The 27,395-nt window shown below is 39.6% G+C and overlaps 2 protein-coding genes across 9 annotated transcripts in view; one reads left to right on the forward strand and one right to left on the reverse strand.

Moving 5' to 3' along the window:
• Positions 1 to 5,968: 5,968 nt before the first annotated feature.
• UTP18 (UTP18 small subunit processome component) lies at positions 5,969 to 13,179 on the reverse strand. The gene is made up of 13 exons (XM_010217133.2): positions 12,928 to 13,179; positions 12,675 to 12,805; positions 12,488 to 12,583; positions 11,783 to 11,862; positions 11,478 to 11,563; positions 10,834 to 10,959; positions 9,853 to 10,027; positions 9,509 to 9,609; positions 8,686 to 8,776; positions 8,272 to 8,395; positions 7,586 to 7,760; positions 6,946 to 7,088; positions 5,969 to 6,004 (listed from the first exon to the last, which is right to left on the reverse strand). The coding sequence occupies exons 1-13, from the start codon at positions 13,147 to 13,149 to the stop codon at positions 5,980 to 5,982; spliced, it is 1,575 nt and encodes a 524-aa protein (XP_010215435.2). The 5' UTR covers positions 13,150 to 13,179; the 3' UTR covers positions 5,969 to 5,979.
• Positions 13,180 to 13,803: 624 nt separating this feature from the next.
• MBTD1 (mbt domain containing 1) overlaps positions 13,804 to 27,395 on the forward strand; it is a 30,781-nt gene continuing 17,189 nt past the window's right edge. Inside the window, exons 1-6 of one of the 8 annotated variants that reach the window (XM_088535901.1) lie at positions 13,804 to 13,944; positions 15,574 to 15,762; positions 21,100 to 21,301; positions 22,017 to 22,156; positions 23,060 to 23,174; positions 23,257 to 23,342. In XM_088535901.1, the coding sequence (XP_088392027.1) occupies positions 21,148 to 21,301; positions 22,017 to 22,156; positions 23,060 to 23,174; positions 23,257 to 23,342 (495 nt within the window). In that variant the 5' untranslated portion in view covers positions 13,804 to 13,944; positions 15,574 to 15,762; positions 21,100 to 21,147. Of the gene's footprint in view, positions 13,945 to 14,971; positions 15,243 to 15,375; positions 15,763 to 21,099; positions 21,302 to 22,016; positions 22,157 to 23,059; positions 23,175 to 23,256; positions 23,343 to 27,395 lie in introns of those variants that run through there. The other 7 variants (XM_010217124.2, XM_010217123.2, XM_010217125.2 and 4 more) reach the window with 7 other exon arrangements.

Raw genomic sequence — 27,395 nt, forward strand, 5'->3', positions numbered from 1 at the left:
ATTAAAACTGAGTTCTTTACTGATAATATTTTTCTGAGAGTTATATGAAGTAGAATGCATGTCCCATGGCAGCAGGAAATGTGCTCTCTTCCATTTTGTGTTATTATCTTCACCTCCAAGTAGGTTCCAAGGAGCTGGTACGATACTGAACAGCAATGCAATCAGGGTGAGGATAGTACCTATGACTTTATATTTAGTAGATTATTGGATCAAAGAAAATGAAGAACCATTGTATTCCACTGCACATCGCTCCACAAAAGGAAAAATGACTGATCCTTGGCCTTTGAATTGAAAAGTCTTAGGTTCTGGCTCTCATACTGCAGCTTACTATTTACTCTCTGGAATTGCACATTGCATAATAAAAGCAGCCTCAATTTTCAGAGGTTTCTGCAACTACAAGTGAAGCCTATTTGGAAAATCATAACCTCATCAGCTTCTGTCTGAGAAGGGAAAAAGAGATAACCTTACCACAGTCCAAAACAGATTTATCGCATAAAATGAAATACAGAAGCCATTTAGCAGTCAAAAACAAAGAGGTTTGAACTGTTAAGGTCTCCATTCATCTAGTTAAACAGCAGAGTTATAACAAAAATAGACTGTTTTTGAAAATGTCCTAACCCAACAGGATAGACTTTTAAATACAGGATAGACTTTGGTCACATTTACTAATATAGCAGCACCTAAACCCTGTTCTGTATCACCCAGCCTCAACACAATTGCCTGCAGCAAGCAGTGTCCTCTGCTACCCACCTCATTCGCCTGGAGAATTCTTACCTACATGAGGTGCTTGCAATGATTTTGGCAAAGTGAAACTCCACAAACCAAACCGTGATGCTTACAGATTTAAGGACTGCAGAAGAGATTCAACTGTTTAAGGGTCTTTGAATCTAGAGGATAGATTCCCACGCCCATAACATTTTCCCTATGTTTGCTAACACCATGTTCCTTGAAAGAAAGGTGCTCATATATAGCAGCATGACAACAAACAGCTTCTCACAAAGGTCTGCATAACAGACACTTCAGAGGTTTAAAAAGCATCTGCACCTTCCCCTACTGAAATGACCCACCTGCAAATCAGTCTCACGTGCTGTGTACTAGTTATTCACAAGACATCATAAAAACATACGGTATTTAGTGCTTGTAAAAAAAGACCTTACTGGAATACCAAGAGGTGGCAGCCACGTAAGTGTTACACATTTATAGCCACCCACATCTGTTCTAAAAAGACTGTCCAATGCTCCGCTGTCTTACACCTTGGGCTATTCATTACACTTTTTAGAGAAACCTAATAAAGAGGCCTAATTTTTAACCTTCACAGCGTACAGATGTCAATGACAATGAAGTACAAGACAGAAAAAGAGCAATCTCTGAGGATAAATGGATATTTTAACATCTGTCTCTGGGCAGAGACGGCTAGCAAGGCAGCTAATTAGTGATAAATCTGAAGATCATTTTTTCGCTGAGGAGTATACCTGTCTACTAAAGAATTAAAGACAACCAACAGCTTATTTTGCAGATTAGATTAACCAGCCATCAGACAGTGATTATTTTATGTCTGCCAACCAGGAATTGCTGTAGAAGACTAAAAATTACAGAGTCCTCACCTTTCCTCTAATGTAGGTGTGTCTAGTACAGAAAAAAAAAAAATCATACTTTCCAGTTCAGGGAAGAGCTACAGACCATCAGTTCTGCTTTGCAGTGATTTTGTCTCTCGATTAGATATATTTACATTCAAATTAATTAAATGCTATTGAAATAGTGCTAGTTGAACATTAAAACAAAACATCTGCTTTCACTGCCCATTTGTTCTGAGGGGCACGTTGTAGTGTCAGATTATTGTAGTGTCAGGTTATTGTAGTTAATATGCTAGTCATGTACAAAAACAATTACTTTCAAATGAAGCTGACATCATTTGCCCTTCTGTACTGGAGCTGTTCATCAGATGTCTTACCTCTGCCATGCATCACTTGATTCTCTCTGAATTAATTTGCTGGGTCATGAAACCTGCTCATTTAAAATTTTTTAGAAGATAGTTACATTTTTAAATCTTTTCCATATTCTTCAAATGACTTTAGAGCCTTATCCACACGGCTGACCAGCAGACTAGATAAATTTACTAACTCAGAATGAGTAAAGAAGAAAACACACAGCCAGACTGACTCTTAAAAAAAACCACAAACCTTGTAAACCTTTTGGAGGCAGACGTCATTCCTCTGCTAAATTGAACCTTGCCCCAAACCCACCTCTCAAACAGGAGCAGATTCAAACAGCAACCCTCAAAAATATTGCACCAACATAGGTCTCTTTCTCAGACCACATCTACACGCAGTTTTATCTGCTTACATTTGTTCAGTTTACTATATCCAAAACAGAGACCAGACTCAAATGCAGCTCTGAAGAGTATGTGAATTTCTGCAGGTATCTGTAGCAGGGTCAACAACATCAGCATTTCCCTCTTTTCATTTTAAGACTGACTTGGCAGCAAAACAAAGAGCATCATCCTCTAACCAATATTGCACCAACAGCTAGTCAATTTCTTTCTTGGAGGTTTCCTCTCTAAGCCCTAACCAAACTAACTCCCTTTAGCTTGCAGAATCTGACAAGATGACAGCCTGAAGGGGAAAGACTGCGGTAATAAATATTTAATAGGCTACATCAATAAAATTTATTTTTCCAAGAATGGAAGAGAAGAAAAGTGAGAAATAATTCATTAAAAACATTGGCTTAGCAGTGCCAGGAGCCATGCTAGAAAAACAGAATTGAGCAGCTCAGAAACTTAAGTACACTCAACATGTGGCAAACTGAGAAAGAGCCGAGTTCCTCAAAGTGAGATGAGATCACACAACAACTTCTAATTAAAGAGCCTGGCCTTCTAATTAAAGAACCTAATTAAAGATTCCACTACAAATAGTATCCTAAACATATTAGTAACAGTTTAAGCTTCTTGTAAAACTTACCATCATCCAACTAAAAATCTGCTTTGTATCTTTGTACCATCCCCAGCAATGTTCAAGAAACCTGCAGATGAGGCACTTAGGAACATGGTTTAGCAGGTATCATGTGAAAGGTTTACGGTTGATCTTACGGTTGATCTCTGTGATCTTAAAGGTCTTTTCCAAAGGTCTTAAAGGTCTTTTCCAAAAATAATCATTCTATGATTACTAATACATCACTTTTTTTTTCCCCCTTAAGACAAAAGGTATCTTCATTTTTTATTAAATAAGGCAATAAGTTGTTTTGGAGAAGACAAAAAATGCAACAACAATCAAGATATTTAGTATAAACTTGATATATTCCTGTGTATTAGTTCAGATGTTTTGCACAAGCCAAGTATAGACTTGATATATGTAAGTTGCATCAGCTGCATATTAACAATTTGTTAATAACTGTTTAGATTGATCTCTCCTTCCTTCCTAACACTATCAGAAAACAGTTGCACTGACACTACAAAACACATCATCTCAGCAAGACCAAAGGAAGATTTAAAGCACCTTTTACATTTACCTTCATGCTCCCCCATCCAAGTAATCACTGAGCTTGCTGTCTTAGTAACTAGAGGCCAGCGGGATGTAGAATAATGTCAGAAACTGTTGCACTGATGAGTCTGGGAATCCATAGCTAAGTTCTAACTGCAGATTTGCTAATAACGACTTGTTAAAAGGCTTTGGATCAGTGGGGTAGGGATTTCTTCATGGGTTACAGTGAAGATGCATTGGAAGCAGAGAAGACCATCAGGGATAACAGGATTAAACAATGTAAAGACACTTAATAGTCACTTAGGTTAGATTTGGTTAAAAAAAATTTAAAAAAACAAAACAAAAAAAAAAAAAAAACCAACACAGAGACACATGCGCATTTTAGAATTCTTTTAGTTTTCCTGAAAAAAAAAAAAAAAAAAAAAAAAGGAATTGTTTTGGAGAATAATTCACATCGCTTTAAACTTGAACACAAAATGCATAGATGACTGAAGAAACGGGGTAAACTGATACCCAAAACCCCTCATCAGCAGTGCTCTCACAGGACAAAATGTTAAGTTGCACAAGGCAGTCATGTTTCCGAGTGATTAAGTGCTGCCCTCTAGTGAAGATACACCAGTTTCAGCACCTAGATGTATCTATTTCAAAGTCATTCTCAACTAGATTTTAACAAGACTTGTTTTGGTAACAGAAAAATATGCAGCAAATATCTTAATGTGCTTAGTAACTTAATTTTCTTCTGTATTTTGATCTTCGGCTTACTTAGCATCACTATGAGCTCAAACAAACTAAGTCTACAACATCCATATTTTACCTGATTTGTGAAATCCTCTTCCCATCCTGTAACGCATAACTAGTGCACCTTTGTTAAAAACATTCCATCAGAAAACAGACAGTATTCCATTTTTGAAAACTGCATGGTAAGGTAACTACTTAAGAGACTTGTCTCTAAAATATTTTGACAAGATCTAGACTTAGCTTTTTCTTATGCTCAGAGACTGTACCTTCTTTTGTAAGGCCACTTTCACTGAAGGCTTAAAACTGACTTCACTACTGCTTAGTGGAACACCTTGCTCTTGATGCTACTGCTCAAAAAGCTCCCTCCTGTGAAGGGTGACAGACATCAGTTACAGTTCATTCTCAAAATTAAGGTACTTTATTAATGTTGTTGCAGATTTTAATCAATTATATGCAGTTTTTGCAAAGCATGAGGTAGTCAACACAGAGGGAGTTGTTTCACATCCATACACTCCTTAACTTTAGTCTCCTACTTCTAAATCACATCTATCTCATGAAGTCAAACTGAATTATAAACCTCTATCAACAGTATTCCAGGTTACTGCTTTGCTCCTATGGAAAGGAGAATTTATAACCTTCAAGAAAACAATTAGTTACCCAGCCTCAAATGAACTTGGCTGGTGACAAAGCTTCTTGGGGAGAAAATTCATGAAATCACAAGCCAAAGTTAACACACTTTGTATAAGATGTAAAAGTTCAATACATAACACAGTTTTCAGTGTCAACATTAGAATATTTCATGTTCTTATAATAACTAGAGATATTTAAGCATTTCTTGAAGACAGACACTGAAAACCTACTCAGCCATTTGCTTACACAAAACATTGAAAAGAATGAAGCAGTTTGAATGAAAAATTGTTTTCAGATATATTTATTAGCTAACAATATTCACAAATGGGATGTTATGTTAGTATTTTTGAACTTCCATATAAAAGTTAGCAAAAAAACCCTTGTTGAATTTTATCAGCATATATGTAGTCACAGGTTACATCTGGGGAAAGATCAGACAAGAGGATTTCATTAACACCTTTGGAACATTTAGCCATAGCAAAATTGTATGGAAGATTCACGTGCGGGAGATCTAACTGCTTCCAGGCCAAATCAGTCTAGTGGCTGATCATTAAAACTTTTTGGGTCAAACAGTAATACTGCATTACCAACAAAGCTTAGATTGTTCCAGTTTTAGACATTAGCTATTTAATACTTTATTCAACTCTTGTCCATGAAAGGCTTTTAACTGTACAATAGAATCTTTGCCTGTGCGCAAGGTATGCTTCAAACTTAAGCAACCTAAGCTTACAACTTCGCCTACCACTAGTTTATTGTTACTGTCAGAGTCTTTGGTTTAAGTATATCCATTTTTTTTCAACTGTTGTCAGAACTGGAGACAAGTCTAGCTGAACTGCCCTCTCCCTGGGGGAATACAATGGCAGCACAGAGTAGTAGTCTGTATGAAGAGCAGAGCTCAACAAATCAATACTGAATCTTATCATAGTTGTATGGAAACTCTTATAAAAGGTTAGCTTGTCTGTCCATTAATTGAAGCCAGTGTGTACAAGCAATCCAGATAGGATAGTTTCAGATCCCATAGCAAAAAAGAATCTCTTGTAGTTTTTGTTCTAAGGACCCTTGTTATTATCACAAAGTTGTCAGTTTTGCTGTTATTTATACCTGGATGATTTTCAAGTTCTCACTCCATCTTCTTCTAAAAATCTGAATAATGTTTCAGCCTAAAAAAATAAAACAAAGTTGAGGCACATGTAACTTTCGAAAAACCTGCTGACTAAAGTCCACATGAAACAGCAACAAGTGTTCAGTGCTGCCATCCTGAGTGTTCTCAGCTAATCTGAAATACATGCAGAGGAAAAGACAGCAACCATCCACATGCTGGGTTCACTTTAAGTGTTATTACAGAATACAGTTCAAATTCAAATAAGGGAAACTTTAGATTTATTCACATGGCTAGTCTTAAAGCTTTAAGAAAGCTTTCCCTGTCAGACTTTATAAGCCTGATTTAATTTAAAATATGAAGTTTCTAAAGCACCACAAAGTCTAACTTACTATAAAGAAACATCACCCGATCTGAGTTATTACCATTCCACTTCTCACAGAAGGGAAAAAGTTAAATCTATGCTAAAAGAGAGGCCAGTCATTGATACATCTCATGTTCCACAAAAACTGGGATTCTTTGATACTAACTTTAACCTGGCAAACAGTTTAATACATTTATTCCTATGTAATCTCCAAATAAACCAAGAAATCTGACATACAAACCATCCAGCATGTGCAGGAAACCTTCAAATCCCACTGAACCAGAGCACTAAAGATACTATTGTCAGGCTTTTACACCTAGAACAAACCCACGCTGGATATGGAATTAGTACAGAAGCATGACTCCCAGGGGGAAGGGCGTTGGGGACAGATGCCTTCTATCTAGCTTTTTCTGTCCCAGTTACATCAAAGGACAAGGAGAGCTTTGATAGAGATGCCTGCAGTAACATACAATCTATAGTCCAACAAAAGGTCTTTCTCCAGAACAGGAAGCTAGATCCCAAAATAATCAAGACCTCAGGTCAAATTAAGATCATGTCACCGAACACCCTCCACATTTCCTAATTTATTAATTATTCTATCACTTTAACAGGAAAAAAATGAATTAATTAATACATACCTATACAATAAAGCTCGGCCCTTATTATTTGCTATAGAAAAAAATCCACTTCTGGGAGAAAAGTCCATAGATTGAGTAAGATAAATTATCTTTCTTCTGAACATTGGGAAGTTCGAGAATACAGTATATGAAGGAATGTGCACCTATTAAGAGTTATAATTAGTTATAGAAAACCACAAAAATTCCAAATGACACAAGTTCCACATTAAGTTCCAATACTGAGTACTGGGAACACACTGCAGTGCTAGTCATTTTAAGTCACTTGAATAACTACATTAAGCACTTTTTATAAGCTTCCCACCAGTTTTACTCAGTAGTACCAATGCTAGCCAGAGTTCTAACAAGAGGTGCAAAAAATTCAATTTGTTGCAGGCAAAGCCATATTTACCACAGTGAAATACAGTTAAAAAAGAAAACAGTTAACAGTTAAAAAAAGAAAAACATTAAGAATTGAACTAGATGTTATCTTAACTTCAAGGAAAAGAGTGCTTTCTTACAGATATATAGCATTTGCACATGTCCTGATCTGCTTGCCCTCACTGATGCTTTTGCAGTGTATGTATCTGCCTATTACCTTCATGTCACTGAGAATACTTTTTTCAAAATAGAAGAAGCTTGCACTAAGCAAAGCTGAACATACCAGTTTGACAGCCTCATCAGTTCCTTTGGAAGCCACTGCCAAAATTTCTGTTGTGGGATTGAAGGTCACAGAAGTAGCAGCTGTAACTAGGTTCATTATGGCTTTAACTGGTTTCGGATTCTTTTCTCTGAGACAGACATCGGTCGTATATAAGTTCACAACTCCTGAACTTGAGCTAAAGAGGATAGATTAACACCAGTCATATCAATAAGGGGCATTTACAGTACACATTACCTTGTAATCTACAGCCACCCCTAAAAACAAAAACAAAAAAAACCCCACCGTACTTCCAATAAACATTTAATGCGTTTTATAAACCACAAACAGAACATCTGTGTTATTTTTTTTTTCCTCACATAAAGAAAATTTTCATATAAGTTTTTCATATAAAGATGCACTTTTACCAAGGTGATCCTTGGTAATTTTTTGCAACTAAAACTTTGGAACATACAGACATTAAAACACCAATTAGGATTTTTTTTTCTAGTGGACAAGCTACTACAATAGAACATACAAGGAATTCAAAACAATAAGAACTAATATCAGTGATTGAGGGAGCTAAAGTTCTACTCTGTCCTCATTACAGCTCAACTTATTCCACATTCTACCCTCTTACCAGCCATGACAGTTTACTGAAAAGCTACAGAACAAGATATTAAGAAGTTACAACTGGTTTAGTAACTTACCCACATGCCACATACTGGTTATTTCTTGAAACAGCAATACACTTGCCTCCCAGAGAGCCTTCATCTTCAAATCTGTGCAGACACTTCCTACTTTTCACATCCCAAATGAAAACTTCACCCTCCTCTGTTTGTGAAGTAAAGTACATAGTTACATACAAACCACATAAACAGAACAGTGACTTGCATATTTTGTTAGGTTTCAGAAAAAAACAATTTAATGTGTTCACAAATGTGAAATGCAGGGAATTAAACAAAAAGCATACTAAGCATAAAGCATACATTTTGATGCACGACCGCTTTTGGACCAGATAGAAAATGAATTAAAAGACTATGACACTAAAACACTGACTGCTTTGCAAAGAGTTCAATGATTTAAGAGAACTTCGGCTTAGTGCTACTAACAAGAACACTTACTTGAATATGTATATATTTTGCTGCTGTCTGGAGTGAAAGCAGATGCAGTGCACCTTCCATTAGCTTTCATAGTGCTGATCAATTCCTTTGTCTATAAGGCAAAAATTTACAGCAGTGAATTAAAGATTCTTCCCATTTTGACATTCTCTTGACAGAAGTGTTCCCAACTCCTGAAGTACATTTATTGAAGACACATGAGAATTCTATTATCCTCTCCTTTTAACTGCCTAGAACTTAAAAGTCATGGCTTAAAATGCAGCACTCAAAGAATACTTGATGCTCACAGGTGTGCTGTGACACATACAGAAATAGACTCAGCAAGAACACTGCTTCCATACTCCTGTCCCACAAAATTCATTGCTAAATTGGCAATAAAGAACAGCATTAAGACTCCTTCAGAACCAAGTTACCTACAGACCATGGAGATCCACGTACAACTCCTTTTACAACTAGAGCCAGCTCACCAAAGGTTCACAGGCTGTCTCACTGGGAGAACGCTATTGCACAATAAAACTGAATACTTTTGGACAACAGACTTTTTCTAGTGAAAACTTGAAACAAATCCAGCTGTTATCAAGCAAAACTTGGACATGACTTTCCTAAGGATAGCTTAAAAAGCCTACGAACCCTTGGCTTTAGCTCCAGCACTAGTCCCATTATATTTTCAGACACCCAAAAATCATTTTCTGAAGCTGACAGTATATGTCATATTTCTATTTTCACCCAAAAGCCAGACAACTTTTCAGATTAAAGGTAAGCAGATTCAGGCAGAAAAGGGTACCAAGACAATGACACCAAGTGAATCATGATAAAAAGCCCCTACCTTCATTGAGAGCAAGTGAAGATAACCTGAAGTCCCAGTAAGAAGCATTAACGATCCATCTGGAGACACTTCAAAATCTCGAACAAATCTTTCTTCCATACCTTTAAAAAGAGATTCAGAACCTCAAGTTGTCATGATTTATTCTTTTGCTTCAACTTTCAGACTTCACAAAGAATATGAATAAGACCTGACCCCATTTCAACTCTTCAACTCAACTTTAAGCTGTGTAATAATTACTCAAACTAAAACTAAATACATTTTTCACAAGTTAATTTGTATGACAGCTCTATTCGGGACAATTTCAACTATACCCAGCCTCTTAAAGTACTAACACTAAAGCATACCTCTTACTTGATGTACAGGAATTATACTTCCACCCATCATGTCATACACATAGAACATTTTATGGTGGGTACCAGTTGCTATAACTTGTTCTCCATCAGCACTGAAACAAGCCTTATGGATTGGAAAACTCTCTAAATAGATGCTCTGTATTTTTGGATTCTTTATACCATCAACCTTCAAAAGAAAACAAATTTTTACATTAAGGAGCATATAAAATAATTTTACACACAAAGTTAACCTAGACTAGCCAGTACAAGAAACTAAAACAGTAAATAGTATGCTCTTTTTAGGCATTTATCTCTCCCTATCTTCCCAATCTACAAACAACTTGGCTCTCGCTCCTTGTCCTCTATCTTTGTTGGATAGGTTCCAAATCTCTCATCCTTCCTCTCATTTCTATTGTGTATTTTTATTGATTCCATATGGAATCATTTGCTTTGCCTTATTCTTTCTTGCAGCCCTGTAAGTCAAGCTTGACTTGTGCCTTTGACCACTTCATAGGTCCCTGTATAGAGATTTATATTTCAGAGAAACAGAAAAGTCGAGTCTCTAGACTTGCAGCACAGTCTCTAGACTTGCCAAAATGCTTTGAGCACTTGGCTTTCATTTAAAACTATTATTGTTCCTCATTCTACTCCTACCTTTTTTTTTTTTTAAAAAAAAAAAAAAGGAGAAAAGTCTCCGTCTTGGTCACTACAGACCTTGAAGTCAAATACTTCAATAAAAAAAGCCTTCGCTAAAAACCTAAAAATAAATAATTGACTTGCACTCTAAGAGCAGTTAGCATGAATTTACAGATGAAGGAATTTTGTTGGAATAAAATTTCAACCAAGCAAGTTGTGTGGACACATGCAATCCCTATAACATGGATATGCCATCACAGGAAGGGAGGAGGAACACAGAAAGAAAAACTCCACCCCACCCAAGGTATTTTTAAAAAGTCAATTGCTATTTTCATTGCATATATTGAAATTTTGCACCTGAAAGAGCGACACACATCGATCGAGTCCAGCAGTGAGGATAACTTGAGCAGAAGGATGGAACTGCACTGTTGACAGTTTTCCACCAGAGAGGCGTTCCTGATTAGCAGGCAAGCAGACTTTCACCTACAATTCAGGTCAAGCAGTTAAAAATACCGTATTTGCTTATGCTGATGAGCAGTCAACCAATTTAATTGCTCTTTGTCTTTCAAAAGAACAGACCTCGCACATTAGGCTCATCTTTCAGATAACTCAGACAAACAGAACAAAAAATATGTCAAGAGAGGCTGCTTTGGTTCAGACATGGGAAGCTAATTAGCTGTTGTACTGACTTCCAAATTAATGCAGTCTATATAAAATTAGTCAAGTTTCAATGAGTCTGGAACACAGACCAGATACTATATGAAACTCAAAGCTGTCAAATCAAGTAGGCATTTCTCACTCTACCAAATACCATTTCAGTGGCTTCAGAGTTGCGAGAAAATGCCATCCTTCCTAGTTTCTGCAAAATAAATATTTACGTCTTCAAGTTACAGGGCAAAAAGGAACAAGAAATCCATACAATCACCAACAGAAATAACACTGCTCAACCAGCAGAGTGTGCATACGAGCCAGAAACACGGTAGAAGCTGCCTTGCCTTTACCTGTATAGTACCTTTTGGCAGGGACTCTGAGCTTGATATAAAATTACCAGTTCTGCATAGCAGATCATCATCTTCATCACTATCCCCTAATTAAAACAAAGCACATAGAAAAGACTCATTTCACAAACTTACACATCATGTCCTACAAAATCCCTACAGAAACAAAAAACAAAAGCACACTGAAGGGATCGAGCTGATTTACCCAGCTTGTTATCACCAGAAACATCAAAAATTTTTTATGAATTGCCAAGCAGACAAAAACATTATTAGAAACAAAGCTTCATAAATATAATGAGTTTCTTTACTATCACTTGCAGTCCTTTTGGTTTTCTTCTTATTTTCTCTATCAGCCCAGGCAGGAACACCACCCATAGCTCGCTGAAATCTAGCAAGAAAAAACAGGAGACAGGGGGGAGGCTTTTTGAGAAAGCTGCTTCCTTCTGAGGGTAACACTTACATGACAGTCAGTCTCGATTCAATTGAGATTATGCGCATTTAAGCATGCAAGCTTTTCCTGCCCTCACAATTTCACTCATTCTGGTATTGATGTATTTTTGGGATTCGTAGAACATGAAACTGAAGCATAAATCAGAACACGACAGCCCCGTTCTTCGCAGTTGTGTGTGTGGAGTTGTGGGTATACCCATATTCCAAGTCATTCTTCCTTGCATACCTTAATAAATAGAAACCAATCACCTAAACTAAGCTACTATTTTTCATCATCCTATTTAAAAGACCTTTTCTGACATAGCTCCCTAAAAATAGATAATTTCACATATCTCTACTAAAACAAGCACTAAATTAGTCAAGGGCAAGTTCATTCACAAGCTTTTTGTTTGTTATTAGTGTTTCTTCCTAACTTTAAGACATTTCTAGAAATTCAAGACAGCCAATAATGCTAGAAATTATAAACTGTCCACAAATTCAGCAGAGAGGAAAAGCCCTTTAAATGTCACATACAAATATCTCATCTTAGCAAAAGTATCTACACAAGTGTTACTGAAACTCACTCCTCTTGAAGTCTTCGCTTAAGTTTTTCCTTACTAAGTATCTTCTCAGCATCACCTTTCATCATATCTCTCTTATATCTGTGGGTCATATCAATCCTAGGGAAAAAAAATGGACGATGAACTCAAGCCTTTTACACTGGTTCTTTCAGGCATCATCCTTAGCTCCTGTATATGATCTCCAGCTTACATTTCCTCAGCTTCATCCTCATCGTCCACCCAGGCAGGTTTCTTGGGTGGCAGGAAATCATCCTTTGCTTCATTCTCCACTTCCGAGTCACTAGAATCCCTCAGAAAGCTTCCCCCGTCAGTACTGTGAGGCTGAGAACAACCAAACAAGCCACATTACCCCACCAGAAAAGACCGTCGGTTTTTCCACATGGGAAAAAAGGGAAATGAGGGCGATGATGGGGTTTTCCTCCCACACTCCATCCCCGGCCTACCGGAGCGGGCCCCGCGAGACACCGTAGCAGCTCGTCCTCCTCGGCTGCCAGGCTGTCGCCGAACACCAGTTCCTCCAGCGCGCGCTCCGCGCCCGAAGCCCCGCCGAGCGCCCGCAAGTGCCGCTCGCGGCGCGAAGCCTCCTCCGCCTCTTGCTGCGACGCCGCCTTCTCCTCCGCGCGCGGCTGCAACGGCTTCGCCATCCTCATTTTCTGCTTCACCATACTCGTTTTCTGCTTCGCCACCTTCGCTTTCGGCTTCGCTGCTCCCGTTTTCCTCGCCGCCATTTTGGGGCGCCGCGGACCCGCGCGAGCCACCACCGCGCGCCCCATGCCGCCTCACAGCGCCGGAAGCAGAAGGCGGGGGCGGTGCCGCGTGACCCGCCCCGCACCTGATTGGCTCGCGCGGCCACCCCTCCTCCTCCCGCCTGACCCGCCCCCCCGCAGGGCGTGTCACGTGGCCTCCTTTCTTTGCCTTCCCGTCCTCCTGCGCCCTCCCCCGCGCCTCGCACGTGACGCGCGCCGCGGCCAGGCCGCTCCATCGCGCCCACGGCGGGGGGGAACATGCCCCGTGTGACAACAGGCTGCCCCTCAGCGGCAGCCCGAAGGCGTCCCAGCCCCCGCGCGAGGATAAAACAAGCCCCTCCCCGGGGCCGCTTTCCCCTTGAGGGCCGCAGTGTGGTGCAGACGACCCCCCCACGTCCTCAACGCAATGGTTCTGCCCGGGGGCGTACGGCGAGCGAGGGCGCCCCAAAGAGGCGAGAGCCCAATGAGCGCGCGCGGTGGGTCGGGTGCTGCGCGTGCGCACTGCGGTTATGCTAATGTTGTTGATGTTCCGGCGCAGGGAGTCGGGCTCCTTCGGGCGGCGGAGGGAGCGGCTGAACTTTGCAGGCCGCCTCCTGCCCCCGCTGGGCCCGGCCCCTCGCAGGGGGAGGCGGAGGGGGCCGAGCCGCGGGGAGGGGGCAGAGGCGGCGGGCACCTCCTGCCCATGAGGGCCTGATGGAAAGCACAAAGGAGCGGGTGAGTCGCGGAGGGGCGGGCGGGACGGGGGCGCTGCGCGGGGGGAGGAGCGGCCCCTTCTCCTTCTCGACCCTGCGCCGGGCACCTGTGTGGGAGGAGAGCGGCGCCGGCCCCGCGGGGCGGGAGGACGACAACGAGGAGGAGGAGGAGGAGGAGGAAGGAGGGGGGTCTCGTAGCGGGGTCTCGTAGCGGGGTCGCGGCGGGCGGCGCTGTCACCCGCGGGCACGTGGAGGCGGCGGCCGCTTTGTTGTGATGCGGCTCCCCCGCCGCCTCCTCGCCGCGCGCCGCCCGCGGCTCCTCGCGCTGCCCCGCGAGCCGCCCCGCACCGCGAGCTCCCCCGGCGCCGCCGCTTGGGAGCAGCTGCCGCGGCCGGGGCAGCGGCCGCCTCCTCCTCGCAGCCGCCTGCCCCGTCGATATCCTTTATTTGTTAGATGGATTCTTGGTGCCCGTGGATGTTTTGACTCCTCTCTGGACGCGAGCGGTGAACTCGCGGAACCAGTTTCACTTTCAGGTTGGCGGTGAGAGTGTTTTAGTGGGAAGGACTCTCTGTCCCGTGTGTCTTTAAAAATTTACCTCGCTCTAAAGCGTCCGCTGACTGCGGTAGAAGCTGCTGCATGTAGAAAAGTAATTCCTTTTAGAATAAAACTGAAATACGTGGGTAGAAGCCCGTGTGATTTCTTTATTTCACTTTGAAAGCAAGTTGCAGCTTTGCAAGCTGCAGGGAAGTTCTCTCTATTTAAAGTTAAGGCTGTTTTTCAGGTCAGAAAGCTGTATTAATTTGTTTACATCTTTTTTTGTTTTTTAGTCATTTATAACGGCCTGTTTTCCTTCTATAAGGAATGGAATCATAAATTTAAGAGAAAGTCGTCTGGAAAAATTAAATGGGACTTAAACCAGTGATAGGCTTTACAGAAACAAAAGGCTAGTGTGCTGGGTCAGTGATGTTCAGTCGCGGCTTCTGCCTAGGGCTCGCTCTGAGGAACGAGGAGTGTCAGGCATGGGGAAGCGCTGCACAGCTGTGTCCCGTAGCCTAGGGACCTGGCACAGTCCTCCTTTGCACTGAAGAGCAGTTTAGTTCTTAGTATGGAGCGTGCAGCGCCAGCGCAGCAGGGTTGTCAGCTGCACGCGAGGGCTCCCCGCGCTGTGGTTCCCAAAAGAACTACATGGCAGTAGTGGTAAAGATGATAGCACAAAAGTTCCCTTGGCTTTCATTTTTCTTACCTTTTTAAAGTTTGGTTTGATTCTGCAAGGCTCTTGATACCTTCTGCAAACTGCTACCGCATATCTTCATTTCTCAGGTAAGTCAGTACATGCTGGGCATGGTGATGTTTTGCTGAATCTGGTCCTGGGCATGTAGACGGAATTCAAATGTTCCAGGGGTTGGGGATTTTGTTTTCTTCTATTTGTTTGGTTTTTTAACTCTTTTTTAATGATAATGTGTTGTTTAAAATAAAAATATTTGACTTCTAGACTTCATGTCTTCCAAATACTCCTGTGTGTGAGAGCTTTGTAGAAGCGTAATGGAATTTGTAACAAATCTTGAGTTTTCTCAAAACTCAAATATTTCAGATATTACATCTCCTCCCCCCTCCAAATTGCCTTCTAATTTGATATATTTTTTTGTAAAAGAGTCTCCCCTCTTGTGTGAAACCCCCTGGGGAAGAGGCTATGGACAAAACCATTGGCAAACAGCAGAAACTGGCTTCAGACAAAATGCTGTCATACATAGCAAATGAAGAGACAGGAAAAAACATTTCTGTAATTTTCCAGCTGAGATTTTACTTGTAATAAGAGTGGAAGGCACATTTCCAGATAGAGGTGAGTTACTTCTATAAAAAGTAAGTTTGGTTGGTTGTGATTTCCAGGAATCCCAAGATGTTTAGGTCTGGGGTGTTTTGTTTGTTTGTTTTTAATGAAAACTAAAAGTATGTTTTCTTTAAATTGGTACCATGTTTGAACTTTCCTTTTTTTCTTGTACTATAAGATGCAATTAGTTCTTCAGTTCCACATCGGCAAGGTAGTATTACTACACTAAGTTATTTTGTCTAGGTGAATTTCTGAAGCGTTTTAATGACTTAGTTCTGTCATCTCAGTGGCTTGATGATGAAATATGGAGCTGAAGCTAAATTTGCAGCATAAAGGACTAATGAACTTCTGTAAGAGGAAAAAAAAAAAAAAAGGGCTGTGCATCCAATTTAGTATTAGCTTGGAAGTACATGTGTGATCTGATAAGGATGTGTGATTAAAGTAAATGTGTCTTATCATGTACAATTGACTTGAAGTTTGTGATGACCTCGTTGTTGACCTTGGCCTCCAGTGCCATCTGTCCGCACTTCTGTCGTGTTCCTGGGCTTAGCTCCAAATACAGCAAGGGACGCGTTGCCTGTCTTCGAGGTGCTCGTGGGCCTTTGTTAAGCTGCTGTTCTTATATCTTGTCAAAATTCTGATTTGCTGCCTTTCTGAATTCAGCTGCCAAATTATAATAGCAATAAGCATTTTGAGCAGGTTGAAACCTTCCAAAGACCATTTTGTATCACCCTCCTTTGGCAAAGATGCATTTACTTGGAGGCAGGGAATTTAGTTGCTGTGTAATGAGGTATTTTCTCTAACAAGTTCTCCGCTGCAAAACATTTTGTCAAAAGTTTTGCCAATACTTGAGCAGTCTTCATCAAGAGACTAAGGCAGTTTACTGAGTAAGTATTTGATGTTTTATTAGCATTAAAGTGTTTTCTGTATGTGTGTGTGTTGTCGATGCATCATTTATTCTGCTTGTTCAAGTTTTTACTCCGTAAGAGTAGTTGCTAAACTCAAATAGTATGTGATATAATGTACTAAACAAATTCAACTGTCTGTACAACACTATATGCTAAGGGAGAAATGAGAAACAATTTATTTTTCCTATCTGTTTAGAATTGCCTTCATGATTTTAGGGAAACCGGTTTCCTTAACTATTCTTTTATCGTTTCATTTACTTTGTGTAATACCTTAAAAGTATTTCTTAAAAATACATTGTTGCCAAGTATTCACAGCGGGGAGAGGAAGAACTGGAAAGTGGGAGTTGGGCAAAATAAGAAAGGAGTTCTTAAGAGTTCCCTTCTCCACCCACCCCTTCAATAAAGAAAACTATGCAAGAAAACCCCCAAGCAAGTAGACCTATAGACTTATCTGCCAGTCTCACTTATACTACTTTCTATTGCTCTTCATAACAGTCTTTCCTGTTGAGGAACTGGTATTTTCATTGGGAAAATAACTCTTAGCTGGTATGCCTAAAAGCTTGGCTTGACTTTTTGTTTGTTTGTGTATTGCTTCTTAATGTAGTAATAGATTTTCTTTTAGCAAGAGAGTTACTTAAACTACTGCTCATTTGCTATTGACCAGAGTTACACAGGTCTGAGTATACAGATCTGTACCCTGTGACAGTCTCCTGCTCAAAGCATATTTTGCAAACAGGCAGGATGCTATTTCTTCATCTGTTAATTGGTGAAGAACACTGATCTGATTCAGCTTTGAGGGAAAGGTAATCTTCTCAGTGTGGTTTTAATGCTAAGTCCAGCTTCAGAGTAGGAAGCATTGTATTTGTTTTTCTTTTTCTTTTTATGCATTGCATTGCAAATTATTAGATGGGCCTATCTTTACTGTGATGTGAATGTTAGAGCAAGTTACTACTGCTGGTAGTCTCCAGCAGGAAAAAAAAGGGGATTTTTTTTTAAAGGAACTGTATCAAATGGTGATTATTGAAGTGTGTAAATTGAAAAATGTGCTTAATCCCATCCTGCTAATAGTCATAACCCCCAGTTTTGTAGTTTTGATGGGACACCGTCATACTTTTAACTATGATGTAGCTTTCCGGAGGGGCTACGTTCTCATTAGCAGCATGTCTCAGAACTTGCTAGGACATCTGTTTTGCACGTAATAGCCTGACCCTTCTGAGGCTTGGTTCCTAGAGGTCCTGCAGGTGCCCTGGTTAGGTGCATCCGTGTCAGGGAGACAAATGATTCCCAGTCAGCTGATGAGGCAGCCTGCTGCTGCACGTGGCTTGTGCGAGCTCGGCGGGGAGCGCAGGCTGCCGCTTTGCAGCAGCAGCTGCCTCCTGTCTGCTTTGCTTCCGAGGCAGCGGCCGCAGGGACTCCATGGGAACCAGATCCCACTGTCTTGCAGAGAAGTATTTGAGTGGGTTTTTCATCTTCCACCCTTTGCGTAGGGTGCAGTTTCTGACCTTTGAGCGGCACCCCTGCTTTTTTCCATGTCAAACATTGGACAGGCTTTGCAAGTGGAATAGGATCTCAAAGGACTGTGGAAAGTGTTGCCAGAGAATCAAGTTGTTAGCTGCTTTCTACCAATGCTCTTTCTCCATGTGTTGGGAAGAGCCTTAGTGACCTGGAAATGTTTTGGTCAGCTCTAGCACAATTTCAGCTTATGTGTTTATATGTTGCCTTCCCTACATTGCACCTAACTCTGCACACAAAATGCTTTATAATTTCAAAGTCAGTGGGTGTTTTTCTGTTGCAGGACTATAACTTTTTTTCAAGTTTCCTAATATGTATCTTGAGTAATTTCCTAAGAATTACAATTTGAATAATAACTATAAATTAGCATTAAGAATGCCCAAAGTATCCTGTAAACATGTGTGTTTATGGTTTTTAATAAATTTTGCAGCTTGATAAATGTTTTTATTCAAGCTTTTGCCAAAAGAGAAAAACAAAGCTACTGAATTGCTCATAATTTAAATTAGGACTATTTGTCCAAATACAAAGTTAATGAAAGAATGGCAAATGAGACCTCTTTCAAGTGTTTATTATAGCTTTTTTTCTTTCTCATCTGTGGATATTTTGGCAAATAAGGCTTGGCAGTCCTACTTAGTCTCTAAATGTCTGTGAGAAAGAGCAACAACAACAAAAAATGGAGGCAAAAGTGCTGTTGTGATGTCTTCAGCAGCAATCTCGCACCCTGCTTCAGCGTCCTTAGAGCATGTACCATCCATGCCACGGTTCCTGTTCCTCTCACCTCCATCCGTCCCTTCCCTGTTCTCCTTCCCCTTGCAGCGGAGCAGTGCAGGCTATAGGGCTCCCTGCTCCGGCCCTGAGCAGGGAGCACCCTGTGCTCCTTTTGCTTTCTGTGAGTTGGTGGCTCTTCGATCTCTAGCAGTGCAGCAGGTCAGCAGAGTGCAGCAGATTGCTGTGTTGGGTCCAAAGTTCTCTAGTCTGCAGCAAGAAAGGGAATTCCCCAAACTACCTGCTGCTGCAGCTTCCTCCATAGCGTTGCGTCCTCCTTCACATGACATGGGATCCTCATCTCTCAGTGAGGTAGTTATTCTCCATGGTGAGTTATTCTCTATAACTCAGCTGAATGAAGAAGATGATCACGTTTGTAGACTCCAAAACCCCACAGTGTAGGAGGAGTCGGGGTGTTCTGGTGTCAAGTGGTTAATACAGTATTGCATTTCATTACTTAGCAGAGGCTGTATCCTCTGGTCAATGAAAGTTGAATACTGGGAGACATTATGGAGCTTATGAAATGTTGAGGAAGCCAACTGGCCTTCTGGCCATGTTCTCATCTGTACATTATTGGTACTGGAAGCAGGACACTGTATCCACGGCAATGTTGTGCTCAACTTCTAGCTTAAATGACACGCGTTGCACACACCAATAATTCATCCTGCATCTTGTTGGCTTGTAATATCAGTAATAGTGTACAGGTGAGACTTGCTAGCAGCGCAGGTCAGTGCAGAAATCAAGTTTCCCATTTGGCTATGAGGAAATCCTTCTCTAACAGGATTTAGACAGATTGCAAAGGAGAATAGAGAATATGCTACTAAAGGGAGAGTATGGCAGAAAAAGGCTCGAATGAGATCCAGCAATAAAGATGTAGAGACATATACCCTCTAGGAAAGGGATTTGGGGAATTATTGTGACAAAATTTTTAAAGCTGTGAATCCAAATGCAATTTAAGAGGGAAAATTTTGATCACATTATTTTTCTGTCTACAACGTTTTTTGAAATAAAATTAGCTTTGGGGGAAAAAGGTAGAGGTAAAGGCTTTCTTGATACTTCTTTTTGGTTTCTTGCTGTATTTCATTCTCCTAACTTATGTTTCTGTGTTTAAATTTTTTCCTATGTCTTCATTTATTAACTCCTCTCAGTCTAAGTAGATATTGGTCAGAATGATGGAAATTCTTTGGGGGAAAAAAACAGCTTATTGCAGGCAGCTTGCTTATCTAGCATCAGTTTTGTTTCAATAGAGGTGTATAAAATAATCATCATAAAGTGAAAATGTCACAAAGCGCATGTAGTGAGTTTGTATCAGAAAATGACATCGGAACATTTATTGTTTATGCACGTACAATGTCTTGACTGGAAATTGCTCAACATGTTCTCCAAAGTTGTACATTTTCACTTGACCTCTGATTTTTGGTTATAGGAGAACTCTTTTATGTAACAGTGTTTTTTTGGTATGTGACAGTAGCAAATTAGTCACCTTTCTGTCTTTTGGTATTTATACAGACCCTATTGCCATAGTAACTGAGCTCCTCATAATTGTTAATGTATTAATCCTCAGAACATCCGTGTGAGGTAGAGAAGTGCTCCTGTTCCTCACATGCGAAAAATCTCCTACCTGCCCTACGATTCAGTATCTATAAGCCCACAGGCCAGTGAGAGTGGGGTTATACTCTCATTTCCTTGCCCCTAGAATAGTGTATTTTTTTTTTGAACTGTCTTTTTTCTGCACAGCTTTGTCAAATTAATGAATTTTAGTGAAATTAGCTGCAGCCATCTGGAATATGCTCATTTGCATACAAGTTCTGTGCAGCTGTCATTATTCTGCACATCAGGATTAATGAACTCTGAAGATCCAAGAAAAAGGAATGTATGGACTGTTGCTGCATATTCTCAGAGGATCATGAGATAAATTTTTCTACCTATATATCACAATGCCAACCACTGGCTACTTCTGACTGTACTGCTGTGGAGCATATTAATTGGCAGTATGTGGTTCATGTCTCTGTGTTGACAGAGCAGACCCCTGTTTGCAATACATCTACATTTGTAGGCTGATTTTGACCTTTGAAAAAATCCAAGTTTGTTTTTTGAAATTGTGCCCTTGGAATGCTCTGCTATTGTTTTTGTGGTGTTTTTTTTTTATTTTTCTAATTTTTAGGTAGACCTTACTTCACGAGCAGAAAGGAAAAGACGTGATTCATTCGGGATGTTTGACGGTTATGATAGTTGTAGTGAGGACACCAGCAGCAGCTCCAGTACAGATGAAAGCGAAGAAGAAGTTTCTCCTTTGCCATCCAGTCTCCCGATTATAAAGAATAATGGACAGGTCTATACTTATCCCGATGGCAAGTCTGGCATGGGTAAGTATATGGCTACAAAGACTCTGACGTTTATGTTTTTTCAACATACGTTAAGAATGTGGATGAGTCGAAACCCAAATGTCGGACAAATCAGCTGACGGTTGGTGGTGGTGGCTGTTGTTTGATTTGTTCTGTTCTTTGTTTTGTTTTGAGAAACTGAAATAAGATATTTGATGAGGGGTATCAGAATTCTGCATTTTGTAAATGAACATGACATAGGTGGATCACAAATATTGTTTTATTCAGTGGAGAAAAAATCAGTGGCAGATGCTGTGTGCTTAAAAAGCACGTGCTTACAGGTTAATGAGGCTATTAATGGGCTTAGGATACTTCAGATTTTCACAACAGAGGTCTGGTTTTATTTCAGTTTGGAAATGTGGGCAGGCAGGCCTAGGTTCAAAAAGTTAAGAACTACCATGAAATTATAGAAATTGGATCTTGATGATTTGTTCACTTCTACTAATGGTAAAAGTAAGAGGGAGAAAAAAGGAGAGACCATTTCACTTATGAACTTGAGATTCGTAATGTTTTACTGACCTTAGTGGAATTTTCTTAAGTTATTTTTCTGTGTAATTCTCTTCAGCACCAAAACCTAAGAAACTGCTCAGCTTGGTGGTGCCACCTACAGGGCCTTTTGCCTGTCACCTTTGTTCTGATTTTTTCCTGAAGTCCTTATCACCCTTCTAACACTCTGCTCTTTCTCTCCTCTGATCAGCTACATGTGAGATGTGTGGAATGGTTGGTGTCCGCGATGCTTTTTACTCTAAAACGAAACGCTTCTGCAGTGTGTCGTGCTCTAGAAGCTATTCATCAAACTCCAAGAAGGCCAGCATTCTGGCCAGGCTTCAGGTAGCGGTACAGAAACCACTTTCTTTCTATATTTATTGTAGTCTGTGTGACCACATTAACATTTTCACATAAAAAAATTTTGTATGCTGACACTCAAAACCATATCATGGAACAAATTCCTTTGCTCTGTAGAGCAAATTACAGAGAATATTGGCTCATTATTTTAGGTCTGCAGCAGTGGCCCACGTGCATCGGTAAGAAAAATAACATCTGTATGTGTAGTCATTTGGAAAGCACATACATTTGAAAATATTTCACCCTTAAGATGCTTTCTGGCTTTAGAGAGCATAAAGGTTTCTTTAGCATTGCAGTCTTATGTTTTCTTAGTAACTATTAGCTTTACAAAGTAAGTTCTGGTCTATTCATTTAGAATATCAATCACCTGTGTTTTGTCGTCTGTTTTGTATCATTCAAGGGAAGAAATGGAAGTGTCAGGAAATGCAATTATCTTATATCTCATTGCTGCATGCAACCAATGCCAAGGAATTGCATTCATATGGATTAGATTTAAGGTTCTCCCTTTTAACTAGCTTTTAGAAGACACCTTTTTCAGATAAAGAAGTGAATCTGTATGCTCTTCAAGTTGGAATACTGGTACAAAACTAATCTTTGGGACATTTTCTAGACACCGTGGGTTTTTTTTTCTATGTAAATGAAGTTTCTTTAATATTCTTTGTAGTTTTGTGATATTCTGTTAATCATCTTCCATTCTTTGTTGTTCTAATTTAAGAATTATATCTACCAGGAAAAACAAAAATGCTTGGCAGATAACTTTGAAATTGCATTTTATAATTTATTACAGTGATTTTTCACAAAATAGTGTGAGGGATATAGCACAGACCTATAGATGTTTCTAGTGGGAGTTTGGGAAGACTTTATTTATTTAGCTTTTTGTTATTGTTGTTTTAGGGTAAACCTCCAACAAAGAAGGCTAAAGTTCTACAAAAACAACCCTTAGTGGCTAAATTAGCAGCATACGCTCAGTATCAAGCAACTTTACAAAACCAGGCAAAGACTAAGGCAGGTAATGGCGTATAAACAGATTTTTGATAGTGCAAGATTTGTGGTTTATTAACAGTTTCCTAAATAAAATAACTTTCTCTTAGCAGCTGTCCCCGTGGAAGGTTTCAGCTGGGGTAACTACATCAATAGCAATAGCTTTACAGCAGCTCCTGTTACGTGTTTTAAACATGTAAGTATTTTTCATTATGTTTATTCTCTGTGTGTGTGAGATTTTTTTTTATATATATATATAATATATATATATTCAGGAACAAAAACACTGTGAATAATACTTTGATTCATTTTTGGGATAGATTCATATCCCAATGTGCTTTATAACCTTGGAAATTGACTTACATTGTGAAGTCTGGTAATATGACTACTTTTAATCTAAATGTTTTATCCTGTCCTTTAAAACCATTCTGAACACCATCATATGCTTATCATACATACTTCAGTTTAAAACAAAAAAAAAAAAAAAAAAGAGGAGGACTCTGAACGTGTGATTTTTTTCCCTCCACATTTCATAAAAAAAAAAAAAATCAAAAGTGAAATAAATATTTTATTCTCTGTATTAGTATTGCAAAAAAACCTAACAGAATTCACAGAATGCAGCTATGGGACGAGGAAAATATTAGCAGCATCTGTCTTTAAGATATTTGTTAAAACCCATTTCTTAGATGTTGTTTAAAATATTGACAGTACTTTGATATAAAATTGCCTTAGATTAAGGAAGAACTTCAATAGAGAAAGTTTTTTTTTTTTTTCAAATATTTATTTATTTACAAAGCTGAACTGTTTCAGCTTCTCAGTTCTAAGTTTTATTTTGCTGAAAATCATCTGCTGAAAATTACGCTGGAAATAAATATTTTGCTTCATAGAAGTTGTCTATAAGGGAGAAGAGAAATTTCTTTTTTGCCGAGCGCTGGAGCCGGTGCTGAGCCCTGTCTCGTAAATCAGCCGGAGCTGAGGGCCCTTGGCAGTTGGCGCTCCCTGAATAGCCCCCTTTATGCCGAGGGGCCTTGCTGCTGCCGCGAGCAGCGCCCTGCAGCAGCGCAGCCTGGGGAATGCGGAGTGGATTCCCCGTGCCTGAATAACCATGTGTGCGCTCTGCTTCCACGAGCATGTACACGTTATAACGAGTAATTTAAGTGCATATCAGAAGATAGTGTTTGATAAGATAACTGTGCTGTTGTAACAACAAATGCCTCGTGGTGTCTGTTGCACTTCATTAGGACGCAGCAATTATGCCACTTGTATTCTGTATTACAACACTGCATTATTAGAAGGAGTTCTCTCTTGTTTTCTTACTGTTTCATTCATTATACTGGATAGTATATTAATAACAAGAACAGATATAATACTAACATTCATATTTTACCTTGAAAATCTTTGCAATCAAGACGGCAGAAGTGCTGTTAAATCTGAATCTTGTTTCTTCTCTCTCCCTGCTCTCTCTTTCTGTAAAAGTTTATTGTTAGTCCTGAGTCCTCCTTTGGTTGTTTCTGTTAGTTAGAGGTATGACAGTGTGATTTATATTTAGTTTTACTATAATTATTTCTTCAAAAAATGTATCATTAAACCATTCAGAATCTGAAGGCACATTACTTCCGTCTCCTTTTTTAGATCATTCTTTTGTTCTCTCCCACTTTCTCTGTCCCGTGAGAATTAAAAGAAGCAATTTTCTTTTTGTCTATCTGCAAAAATTATTGATAAGTTTTGTATGTATTTATATTGCTTTTGTAACACTGGATGCAGTTTTGTTTACTGTTCATATTATGAATTTTATGCACACGTTCTGTATGTCTACAAGATCAAATACATAAAGCTTACCCTGCCCAAAATACTGGTCTAGGACTGATAGTACAGGTCAGACTTTCTCAGTGGAGTAAGATAACTATGTAGCTATCCTTAAATTTGTTAAGTAAGTGTGCACCTGGTTACACTGGCTCTATCTGCATGTATATTTTATAGGGAGCATTGGGATCAATATTAAAGAACATGTAAGAGGATTCTGAGATGTGCGGTTTGGCTTGCTTGACTTGGTAAAGCACAGCAGATTTTGGTGTTTCAGATCTGTGCCTAACTTTCCCACATCACATGGCTCTTTGCTTAGTGTGGGAAATTATTCCTGCTTTAATTTTAATGTAGACACATTATGAAGCAGAAATATTTAAGTCTTAAAATTCTTCTCTAGTTAATTTCAAAGCATTCTGATATTTCTAAACTGTTCTTACTTTTTTTTCTCTACTTGGTTTTAATAGCTCAAATTGTTCTGGTAATGAAAGCAAGTACCTTGTGAGTCGTGTCAGTACTTAATGTACTACTTAATGCCCATCGATAGCACTAATATTTTTTTCACCTGTTGCTAGTGAGATGCACGTTTTTCTGAAGCTGTGCATTTTTTCAGTCTCTGTTTCAGTCCAATTTTATTGAGCTGCAATATTTTTACTCTGTTTCTTTCGTAACAAAACACTTATAAATTCCTATTTCTCCAAGGGGCCATGTCTGGATTTTACACTAGGTGGCAGTGCTTTGCCTTTAACTTTGATTTTTTCAGCTTTCTCCTTTGTCTTCCCTGATGATACCCTCTAGGAGGGTGCTATATACACCCAAGATAACAGCACAGTATACCTACATTTCAGGAATTGGTAGTATTTCTTTTGCTATTAAATGCTTGATTGAAGCTGCCTCTCTGAAATCAGGGCCATGTGGATAGCTTTAGGAATAAGTTATTTTCCCCGCCAGTTCTTTGTTCAGCTAGGCAGCCGTGTGGAGGTACTTGGCCTTTAGGCATTCCTGTCAAATCCTGTCAAACAGGACCTTCCTGATTGCAACTTACCTTGCAGAGAAGGCAGCTGCCGCTCACAGATAAACCCTCCCAAGTCATCTCCTGGCTCAGGAAGCGATGAACCAGATCTTCCTTGTTTGGGAGTAACGTGAAGCGGATCTCTTCGTCACGAGTCTGAAAGGTAAATTTGTTCTTACCTGTAAATTATGGTTCTGCTAGTTCATACTATGCCAATCCAGACTTCAGAGTTACCCTTCTAGCCAGCTCTTGAATAAGACTTAGCACTTACATAGTGCTTTGTGAGTTCTTCAGAGCACTGTGCAAACATTGATTAATTGCATGAAGACTGTAAAGAAGAAGATGTAAAGGAAGGTGGCTGTCATAGCCCTGGTTTATCCAGTCTTCCTACTTTAAGAATTTATGTAAGGAGTGGAGAGATATACGGTATACCAGGTATACTGTAAAGCATCATGTCAGGACAGTAATGATATCTGGCTTTTCAGTAGGAATGCTACCCAGGATGGCTTCCTTCTTCTAAAGGGTGAGCTATGTGGATTGGTGTAGGAGAAACTAGCAGAACCAATATTTTCACAGACAAGGACAAATTTAGCTTTCTGCTATTTCCCTCTATACCAATCCATGTTTTAGAAGTAAAAATATTTGTGACAATTCCCTTATCATGGAAGGAGAAGTGCTATGATACACTTTTCTCTCTGAATTAACTGAGCAGGCAGTAAAATATATTTCGATGAAGTGCCGCTGGATTGTGAGATCATTCAGCCCTGCTATTTTTGATTGTTTGGACTCATCTGTATTTCTATACAAGGCAACAAGAGTTACTAAAATATGCAGCTTGAAAAGTTTATTTTCCCATTTCAATCCAAAAAGCTACAAATGTCAATTTAGAGATGATAATGAATATGTAATGGGACTTTATTAAGATGTTATATCTGCATATTTTGCGTATGGAAATAAGTCATCTATAAGTTGTTTTTAACTCTGTCTGCTAGATGGCAGAAAAGAGCTCTACAGTCTAGAGCGGTGTAGATGGGACATAGCAGAACATGAAGAGACCAGGCTTCCAGAGTACAAAACTGGCATGCTTGCAGTGGAATTATTTCCTTTAATGTCTAAAACTTGTTGCCTAGCATCATATATTCTCAATAGTTAAAAGCATCCCCTTTTAAGATAAATTTGGTTTACTGCTGCTAATTGGCCTTTGCTGATTGCCGACAAACTTCCAGCATTGTAATTGCCAATCATTCAGAATTAATGAAACTATTTTTCTCCTATGGCTCCCCACTAAGAGTCTAAGAATTTGGAGGCTGTTCTCAGTGAGCTGTGTAAATGCTGTGTTTGGGGAAAAAAGCCTTGTAAATCAGACATGCTTAGAATCCTGACTGCCTATTACGATACGGAATCAAAGGGTCCCTTCTGCCTCCTCTATGGTAC

Source organism: Tinamus guttatus, unplaced genomic scaffold (genome assembly GCF_059628265.1).
Source record: "Tinamus guttatus ecotype Peru unplaced genomic scaffold, ASM5962826v1 Tinamus_guttatus_pri_ptg000649l, whole genome shotgun sequence".
NCBI classification, from domain to species: domain Eukaryota; kingdom Metazoa; phylum Chordata; class Aves; order Tinamiformes; family Tinamidae; genus Tinamus; species Tinamus guttatus.